Below are 10,889 nucleotides of genomic sequence, written 5' to 3' on the forward strand. Positions count from 1 at the left end.
TCGCAAGGGGGAGTGTGTACTGTATTGAATGCTAGTTGCTGTATGTATGTTGATCAAACTGGAGAATTATTAACTGATGTTGGGAAAATATGGGAAGTAAGTAAGACAATGCAAGAAATACAGAAGGATGATACTCGATGGGGTTTTTCTGAAACATGGCATTGGCTGACATCCTGGTTGCCAAATCTTTCTGCTATTGCTAAGAAAATTATCTTGATTATAATTGTTGTGATTGTTCTGATTGTTATTGTTTATGTACTAATACAATGCTGTATGCGAATGGGGTCTGCTTTAACTGTAAAGGCACCACCGCCACCTAAGATAGTTTTTGGTGGATATCAGTAGAATACTTGGGAAAGTAGCTATTAGAAAAGGGGGGACTGTTAGGAAAAATGGTAAATTTCTCAACCAATATGCTACTCAAGTATCCCCTGTATAGCCCTGAACCATGACCCATGTAGGGGTGTTAGAGTATTGTGAAGTTATGAAACAGCAGAGGTAGACAATAATAGTGCTGACATTGCTATTTAGTAGTTAATCAGTTAAAATGTATAGTTTAACCATAAGACAGATGGAATGGACTGGTCTAGCCCGGATGGCTCGGATGAAAGAAGATAATGAATTTCTGGACAAGTTCAAAAGAAGAGTAACACGTGAAGCATGAAGCCTGGGCCTAGGATGAAACACGAGAAAGAAGGACTGAAGATGTATTGATTAATCACGAGAAATGAATAACATAAATGATGTAATGTTTACCTAATCATATAAATATAGGACGTTTGTAAAGCTTAAGGGTCATTCACTAGGAGTGACCCAAGCTCTGTATGCATGTTTCACCTGAGCACTGAGCTTGTTAATAAAATCAACCCTGGAGTACCCACGAGTTCGAGTCTCGACCTGGTTCCTTTCTGCAACACTTTAGGCAGATCTGACTTCAGCTAACCCAGCACGAGGTACGATCCCAACAGCTGAACAATGCAGGGCAGCAGCTGCTTTGAAAGTTGCTTTACCAATCTGCCGATTACTTTTTACGTCTAATTGCAGTCTTTATCTTCTGACCGGGAACTGAAGATCCGGAGGCAGAGAAAATATTTTTTCCATTAGTCCTATGAATAGAAACCGGTAGCACAGAGTTAGGACAACGCAGAGTTAGCGCAACGACACATCATCAGTAGGGTAAAACTAACCTGTCTCACGACGGTCTAAACCCAGCTGACGTTCCCTACTGTTAGCTGACAGTTCAGTAGCAGCACTGAGCAGATATTCCAGAACAACTATTTTATCATCTGGCTGCTCACTACTCAGCAGCTGGCAACAGACAACGTATGATGAATGGGAAGAGAGTTCCAGAAACCAAAAGCAATGAAATCTCTCTCATTCAGCAGGTAAGCAGCAGCGTAACAGCTCAATTCAGATCTTATTTTTCAAGAACACTTCTCATGGCTGCATGATATTTCTGAGAGCTGTGCTGCTATAAAGCCATCGTTGCCTACTTAGCCAGTCACACTAACAGAGCGAGGAGAGATGCTGTCCTTAGACATAAATTCCGAAGTACATCTGAGCACCTCGCAATTTAACATCAGTAGAGGCTGCCTGCGCTCCACAGATAGTACCAAAAGCTCAAGTGAAAATCTGATTTGGTCTCTTACCCCACTGTAAACGTTGCAGGTTGGCTGAATGAAAATCCTGAAGAGCCGGAAGGTAGTACCGATGCTGCCGGTGCAGGAGGATTTGCACCAAAAGTAAATACTTCTGGGTTACTCGTGAAGTTGAAATTAGAAGTACTACTCCCAAACTGGAATACGGGACCTGAGAAAGACGGGGTAGAAGGAGAAGGGAATAAGAAAGTTGAAATTTGAGTTTGTTCTTTCCAGGAAAGTCCTCCCCTCCTTCCTCCCACCACCTCTAACATACATTGCTTAGACCTTGCTCAAGGCGGCACAGCTTGGGGTGGGAGGGAGGTTTACCAGAAATGCTAAGTTACAACAGGAACAACACCTAGACAACGTCATTTGTTTCAGTAGAGCATCATAAAGAGATTTTTAGACTGCTGGCAAATTGCTAAGGAACTGTCTGCTGCTACCTGTACTGCCATTAGTCTATGGCTGCATGCACCACAATATACAACAATGTACAACCTATTGGTGAAGGTAGTGTACCTCTCCGGCAGTAAGGAATCAGATGCAAAATACTTAACCCTGTGTCTACTCCCTCTATGGAGGGCAATTCTTACAGTAGAGTATGTACAAAAGGCAGAAGTAATTTCATTCACTAAACTTCAGCTGCACTTCATGGAAACCAACTCACTGACTAACCAAGCTCTCTTTGAGACCTGAAACGAAAAGGATGGTCAACACTCACCAGCATTGGAGGCGCCAGAGCCAAAACCTGGCTGTTGGCTCAATTGCTGTCCAAACACAGTACTGCTTGTCACAGAGCCGAAGGCAGGAGGCGCAGGCTGAGAGCCAGATGAAAACAGTGATGTCGACAAAGATCCAAAGCTGGGAGCATTTGGCTGGCCAGGGCCCTGGCTCTGGCCAAATGCTGGTAGCTGACTGGCACCAAATGCTGGTCCAGCAGCAGGCGCTGAAGACCCAGACCCAAAGACAAATGTAGAGGATGACCCTAAAGGAAAAGAAGAGAAATTTCAGTATGTGCTGAGTTGTTTTGTTTGTTACAGAGCTTTATGTTTGAAGCCAAGTAGGTAAAACAACAAACAGCACCTCATTCATGATAGGAATCCTACCTTTTCTTGTAAGTTACATGAAAAACAGCATACTTAAAGGAGTCAGACAACGCACACCTCAAACACGGGTTGTCTAGACTCAAATTACTGTTAGCCATTCATGCTCTAGAAGCAGGCTCCCACAAAGAGCACAAGCTGATTTGTATTACTAAGACTTATTTATACCACGGGTAAAGAACACTCACTCACTTATTTGTATTATTTTAAGCGTTCAAAACAGAGCTCCTGATCTATTAGAATGAGGAGAACGCCAATCTTTCCTCTCATAAGCAACTGCTCCCCTTCCTCATCCAAATGTTTACAATTATCAATTTCTGGAGACCACATCAGGCTTGCAGGGACCTAACTGAGCTACCAGAATAATTCTGTCTCTCCATATAATAGCAAACAAGCTCATTCAATTAGCTGCTTTGGTTCTGCATGGCAAGCAGAAATAATGAGAAAAAAATACAGGACTGAGCTGTGACTTCAAACATACACACTTCTGCTGAGCAAAAAGAGACCTTCTAAATAGCGCTATTAATCTAAATGCAATTTAAGCAGACGTCACGCAACATAAAAATACCAACTGCTGCAATGTAACTTGGAATGGCTGATTGTTTTTCCAGGAAGGAAAACAGAAGTTAAGACGGACTAAAAGGCATTCCAGTACTTTTATGAAGATTTGAAGATTATGAAGACCAAGAAAATGAAGGACTGGCTATCGTGCTCATTAGAAGTCACGCTTTACAAAGCAGCAGCTGCATATATCAATACTGTGTTTGTAATATACACTTGTGAAGGGTGGATAGTACAAATCTTGATGTTATTTACAACGCTCGAAGAGTTTTAGGTATGGGAGAGAAAAATTCAAGTTAAAACTAACTTTTAACCTTCAGCACTGGATTGATACTGAGAAGAGGGAAATTCATTCTCACAATGACAAGTTCCTATGCAAATGAAAGCCAGTAAAGGATTATCCAATGCACAAAATATCACCACAGCCAGTTGATCCCTAAACTGTATTTCCCAGACTGCCTCAAAACTTGACCTGAGCCCCAAGCATTAGCACTGTTTATATATTGTTGGATGTAAATATTCACTACTTTTCTCAATTTCCATGCATTTTCCCTACCTGTTCTCCAGGAAACACTCTTTCCCTGCTCCACTTTTGTGATCTAAGAGCAAAAACAAAAGCACCTGCTTAAATGTACCTGTTGAACTCGATGTGGCCGTGGCTCCAAAGGTAAAGCCAGAACTTGCTGCATTGCTACTGTTGGCTCCTGAACCAAAGACAAATGGATTAACTGCTGCACCAGTGGTGGAAGATGTGGTGGTGGGTTTGTTTTCTTGAGAGAAGCCAAATGACTGAGATGCTGTAGATTCTGCAGAATTGCCAAAAGCGGTGCTGCTCACAGTGTTGCTGGCTTGCCCAAACACAAAGGGAGTGGGAACTGGTGCAGGGTTGGAGGAAGAAGTGACGCTGCCAAACAGGCTGCTGCTGTTGGCTGAAGTGGCAGGTACGGCTGCGCTGGAGGAACTAGAGCTCAAGAAGCTGAAGGATGGCTTTGCTGCTCCTTGATCTGAGAGGGAGAACAGAACATAAAACACTGCAAGACGGCAAACCAAGCGCAACAGAGAGACCCTGTTCCAGCCACTGTACAAGGAGAAATGCTGGACGATGTCTCAACTATTATCCAGCTACTGTGGATTACATAAAATCCAGGTTTAATACACTGAACGCTGCCATGTGCAATTAAAGGAATGGGAGAATTGTGAAGAATGATGACACCACCACAGTTCTAGGCTTTAGTAGTTACGGACACCAAGAACTGGCTATAACAACTGGAACCAGAATGAACCAGTACATCTCAGCTCCTCAAACAAAACTATTCTTCAGATGCTCTGAGAAGAACAACATGCATTACCTGCAACACTTCTGTAGTTTGCTAAATAACACAGCAAAAAAAAAACAACCCACAGTGGTACAGCTGCTTTTGTAGCCTCTCCTGAAATTACAGCCCTGTGCCTACAGCCCTAAAGCTGGCTAAGCCCATCATCCTGCAGCCTCACTCTTTTGGCTTAAGCTCACTGTAATTCAGTACTTTCAAGACCTGCTTTTGGGAGCCACGGAGAACAGCCCCCTGTTACAGAACTGTCACAAAGTACTGAGTGCAATTTTACATTTAAAGTTATCTTTTAAAGTATGCAGTTCTTCAGCTTTCCCTAAGCTTCTGCTCTCTCATTATTACACCTGACCCTGTTCTTGATTTCCCACTGCTGTTTTTCCAGAAGTTACGGACCCTTTTCATCTATGCCACTTTTAAGGGACTCTCTACTGTGCTGAAGAAGGCTCGTTAAAATCTCATTTTTACACAAGGTGTTTCATCAAATTTCCATGGTTAAATCAAACTCCAGAACTTCAACTCAATCATAAGAACCATAACCCCATGCGTTGCTTTTATTCTCTCTGTTCCTTCCCTTATAACTTCCAAAGTTAGTAGAAGTGAGTAATGAACGCTGTTCTGCAAACCATGGCTGATAAGTCATGAAATCAGAATCAGAATTCTTCCACATGGCAATTGTTACTAAAATCTTTCAGCCCGCTCTTTCAGAAGGTTAAAGATGCACAAAACTGTGTAGTACCTATTAAGCAATTTCCACACCTTCATGGCAGTAAATTGCAGCAGCACAGCTGCAAGAACACATGAATGAGACACCTCCTCACATCCCCTTTCACTATGAAAACCATCGCATGAGGCCTCTGTCACCACGCTAAAGACTGTACCACCAACTATGCTGCTAGCACAGAAACCATACAAACCATCCATGCTCATGTGGGATGCAATACAGGTTCTTTAATGTGTGACATTATGTATATATTTTTTGTCTAAACCTAGTCTTAAAACTCACTGAAATCAAAACAGGAATTCTACTAATTGTCTATACGTCAACAACTGGAACACAAATCACACTGCACAGAGTAATTAAGCTTTTTCTAAAGCTCCAGTACATGAACCCAGCAACTCCTACAGATTCTGTAACTTATGACTTCAGAGGTACCATCTGAGGGACTTAGACAACTGAAGACAAAAGATATTCTGCTTACCTGAAGTATTGGCTTGGGCCCCAAATGAAAAAGTTGGCTTTGCCTGCTCAGTTTCTTTCTCCGATGGTTTAACAAAGCTGAAGTTGAACATAGGTTTTGCTGTGCTTTCTTCTTTGGTACATTCAGGCTGCCCAACGGAAAAGACAGGTTGTGCCTTTGACTCTTCATTCTCAACTTTCTTCCCAAACAGTAACGGAGGAGCAGAACTGACAGAATCCTGTTTCTCTTCTGTCCTTCCCAAAACAAACTGCGAGGCAGGAGCCGACTCCACGTTACCAAAAGAGAAGCCTCTCTTTGATGCAGGAGTTTCGTCCTTTTTCTCATCTGATTTCTTAAATGCAAAAGAAGCTGATGCAACTTCATTTTCTGCCACAGTTCCAAAACCAAACCAGACATTTGCAAGTCTAAGACTGACAATCAAAAAACTGCATTTTTCTCTCCAAACTGCAATACAACTCTGACTTACTCAACTCAGTATGAACTAACACCAGTTAATTTCATGAGCACCACAGAAGTTAACTTGCAAAAGAGCAGATACAGACTCATACAGGAAAGCATTTATAGCATACAACATAGATTCACCTTGTTCATCACTGATGTTGAAACAGTGCTTGGTGACGATGACACAGTACTGCTAGTCAGAAAACTAAAGTTGAATGGAGCCAGAGATGCAGTACTGATGGGTAGGGATATTTCTGGGAGTACCGGTTCCTCCACTTCCTAGAGTTGTAAAGTAAAATTTTTCTCTTTTACAAAACATGCTACTTTCTCATCCTGCTCCGCTCTGATTCGCTACAACAGCGAATTTGGAACAAATATAACATTTAAAGTATTGTGTACTGAACCCACACAACAAAACACAAAATACCTACAAAGAAAACTACAGATGAAAGAACATTTACTCTGGTAAATCCAGCCTATACCACATGTAAGGATGCAAATCATATATCAGTACATCTTAAAAACAACAGCGTTTGTTCTTGCCTTTTAAGCTATTTGATAACCAAGACTGAATGAGTTAGGGTTTAAATGAGAACTGCCAATCTAATCACAGGCTGCACAGAAGCACCAAGATCTAAATAGAAATGAATGACTAAGCAGAGGGATAAATTGGTACTACAGACATTCAAGCGTATCCTACGACTTACAAGTGTTTCACTATTATGGTCTGAAAAGTTAATGGAACTTAGCTATTTTTATCTGCATCACTATTTTATTTGAATTACATAAACATACTCCATTGTTTATGATTTCTTTATATTGCATCAGCTAAAAGACCAACATAAAGACTGACACTAAAGATACAGTCATAGGCAGCTCAGATAACATCCAATCAGAAAAATAATCTTGAATATTTGTGGCTACAGTTTGATAAAATAGATCTTTTCCCCTTAAAACAGGAAAAAAAACCTTTCACTACAAGTTCAGTAAGTATCAGCAATCCTAAGTCATCATTAGCAGACATGCAGAACACCATTTTCTAATTCTCTTTTGGACTCCTGGCCCGTACAAGACTTAAACAGCAAAGAATAAATTCAATAAACTTTGTTTACATACTTGACACTTGTTTCAAGTATCGCTGCATTATAGAAACCATACAAACCTCCACCAAAACATTCCTACTCTTTGGATACCTTGAAAATTGTAATACCAGGCAGAGGAGAGACATGGTTAAGCAGATAAATCAGCATATTCTTTCATATAATTTAAACTATAGAAATGAAATTGCAGTGAAATTCATGGCTTCCATAGCAGTTGTTACAAGATTTCCTCTTCTTGTATGGTATTCATGGGAAAAAGAAAGAAAGAAAAAAAAATAAATAGTGTGTTATTAAAAGCAATGGGAGATTTAGTTGAGCAGTGAAAATATTTAGTTCAGCATCTTGTTATGCTACACACTATTTTTGAGTTCCCTCTAATCATTTCCTATGGTGGAACATGATGAAGAACTGGGCCCCCTACTTAACATATTTCCCATTGCTACCAAGGTAAAAGGTCACCAATACACAGGAATGTTCACCTAACAACATGAGTCATGCAAATATCATCCTTTACCTGAAGGCAAATTCCTGCCCCTTAATATTTAAATCCTATCTAGCTTTCACTGATTTCTAAACATCACATCCTTCAAATATTCAGAACACACTGAGGGACAAAAAGTCCCTCTCTTTTTTCCTTCCCCTGTCTAATAGGATTTTTCACTTATTTTACCAAAGCAAAATGTTGGCAGAGAAAAAAAAGTCAATTAAAACAAGTTCCCTCCTTTGGCAAAGATGTTCACACTAAAGACAGAGCTGAAGACAGCCACTACTATATCTGACTTTAGAGACCTCAACTCTACTGAGACATCTTGTCTAGTACATGGTGCATTTAATGCATAATAGCAGTATATAATGCACTCAAGCTCACTAACCAAGGGACCATGTAAAATCCACTCTCCTCCACCCTTAGCTAACAACTATTCAGTAAGGATAGAGTAATTCTTAAATCTGCATTCTCCTCCAACTTTGTCATGGCCGTAGTTGATGCCACTGTCTCCTTGGAATTCACAGCTCAAAAATTTCTCTTTAAGACTGGTGCCCTTTCTCTCTCTTCTGAAGAAATGAGACAAGTAGGTTTGATTATTTGTTTTTAAATCGCTGCCAAGTGGTACAACTTTTCAGATGACCTTCTTGGAACAGGACCAATATGGGAAGTTGGTTCAGAGCCTTGCCAGGGTAGTCTGCTCTTAGACAGGTGAGGGAGAGCAACGAATGAGTTGAATTCCAAAGAAATATTCCATTTACCTATATTTGTCCCCAGAAGCTCTGTTCTTGTTCTGACACTGTTAGAAACAAACAATAATACAGCCACAGAAGCCTGCTGGCATAAACACATCAGATGGAGAGCAGAATCAAGCCCACTGAATCTTTTATTGCAGTCACTGAGATGATACAGCTACATGGCAGTGCTATAGCTATCAGCTGCAACAAAGCTACCTGGAACACAGTCATTTTTCATAAAACATTCTCTATCCAAACAGTGGAAGAAAATAGGAACAAAGAACCATTTCTTCCAGATCAGCAGAACTTCGCTTCTACCAGGTCTGAACCACAGTGCAAGTCTGCTTTCACAGACACAAAGGTTAGTCCACAAAATACTAGTCCAGTTTCTAAGGCAGAGACAAAGCTTGCAGTGGTGATAGAGTGTTTAACTTGGGTTTCCAGTATGGTAGCACCACAAAGGTCCAAAGGCTTTTGGCCCTGAAGACCTTTTACTCCATTTTGAGTATAACATACAGAAAACCTTCCTTTAGACTTAACACCAAAACTTTGGAGAGCTCCAAATAGTTCGGGGAATAACAAAACCCAGCAAAGAAAAGTCAGGCCAATTACAAGCATGCCTTGCTCACTGTAGATTCAACCAAGTGCTTGGATCAGATCAAGAAAAAGCAGAACGATACACTTTTCCCCGATACTTCTGTCTGCTCATTCCCTCTCTGCCCTGGAGCAGTCAATTACGCATTAAGAGAGCACAGCAAAGACACCACTCTCAGCTGTAACTGCTTTTGCAAGGCCACATCTTCTGTCTCAGAAATCCCAGGCCACAGTCTGCTAATTGCTAACAGGCTGAAGAGAGCTTTGCAACCCCTTAATGATAATAACCCTGACAAGCCAAAGAACAAGGCCGACAGTGAAAGGAAAGAGACCTAAGTGTCACTCGTTTCCTTGCAGAGGCATTGCCAAGGAGAAAGTGTTTAAGAATTTGCAAATGCAACTGAGCAGTACAGCTTGCAGAGGTGTTGGAGAGTGTTCACAGTCAGCCTAAGGCATGGTGGCAGCACCCAGGCAGGCATGGAGGACATGGGGACAGCACCACTGTGCTACGTGGGGCTCTTACACCTCATCCTGAGATTGCTCTAAGGGTCAGCACCACTCATTCCTGCCTTATCCCTGTTTCTGACCACATTTTGCTTTGGTTGTGATGGCTTTGGGATCCTTTGACTGACTTCCAATTGTTTTTCGGCCACTCCATATCTGACTTTTTGACTCCTCAGATGTTTGATTTTGGCTTGTATGTTCTGCAATGCCCTATTCCTACATCCACCCTCACTGTGCTTTCCTGTGTTTCTTTGAGTCCTAATCAGGAGGCTGTCTGAACTGATAAATGCCCCCCAAGGCATGGTCCCAGCTGCAGGAATACAGTTCTGCAACCTTTTACTTTTATGTTTCAGCTGCATCCTATTCTGTCTCAACTCAATTTATAAGCCAGTGTTCATGGAACACCGGTGGAATTTCTGAAGTGCATTTACATGTGATTGTTGGCTTGTACTTCAGGCAACAGAAGCAAATAAAAACTGAAATTCATTGCAATGACCTAGAGGTACAGGAAAGCAGACCTTGAGTCTTAATCACTTGAACACGCCATGAATGACTTAACAAATTAATATTAAAAACTGTAGGAAATACAAATCCTTCTCAAAATAATGTTCTAAACAGCAGAGAGTGGTAAAGAAGAGTATTTATGCTTCTGTTCTACACAATTAATATTATTTACTACTTCAAAAGAAAAATACTGACAAAGCTGGCTACAACATAAACATAATCTAAATTTGTTGTCAGCTAATAGAGGCCATGTGCGCCATCACCTGGATGTGAGAAAATGATCAATTTTCCTGTTACTTCTGACTACAATGTCTCAGCAAGATACAGAAAATAAGAAGTTTTCCTGCCTTGTCCTTCTCCTTCAGAGCATTTTCATTTAGTTCATATTCACATTGTTTAAAAACAGAGCAAACTCACGCTGGTCATGCTGGAACCACTTAACCACTCTAGTGTTTTACTGGAGCCTATTCTCCCTCTGCATTGGAGACTTCTGAGCTATAGGGAAGCTGGAAGAAGATTCAAAACACTGAACAAAAACAGATGGTTGAGAATGGTGTGCTAGAATAACTCCCAAACACAAACACATAGGAGAAAAGTCATGTTAGGTTTAAAAAGAGAGAATACTAACCAGGTCCCAGAAAAGTCTGAAAAGCTGTATTATGTTTTTAAGTATAAGAAACAATAATTCACC

The 10,889-nt window shown here is 40.9% G+C and overlaps 1 protein-coding gene across 1 annotated transcript; it reads right to left on the reverse strand.

Annotated features, from left to right (window-relative positions):
* Window positions 1-509: 509 nt before the first annotated feature.
* On the reverse strand, window positions 510-8,348 carry LOC146759852 (nuclear pore complex protein Nup153-like). Its single transcript, XM_085509893.1, has 6 exons — window positions 8,291-8,348; window positions 5,835-6,299; window positions 3,940-4,308; window positions 2,362-2,625; window positions 1,650-1,809; window positions 510-1,106 (listed from the first exon to the last, which is right to left on the reverse strand). Exons 1-6 carry the CDS (start codon window positions 8,346-8,348, stop codon window positions 1,022-1,024), a joined length of 1,401 nt encoding a protein of 466 aa, XP_085366019.1. The 3' UTR covers window positions 510-1,021.
* Window positions 8,349-10,889: the final 2,541 nt, after the last annotated feature.

This window comes from Coturnix japonica, chromosome 9, assembly GCF_054131305.1.
Source record: "Coturnix japonica strain WE chromosome 9, WE-NBRP24, whole genome shotgun sequence".
Taxonomy (NCBI): domain Eukaryota; kingdom Metazoa; phylum Chordata; class Aves; order Galliformes; family Phasianidae; genus Coturnix; species Coturnix japonica.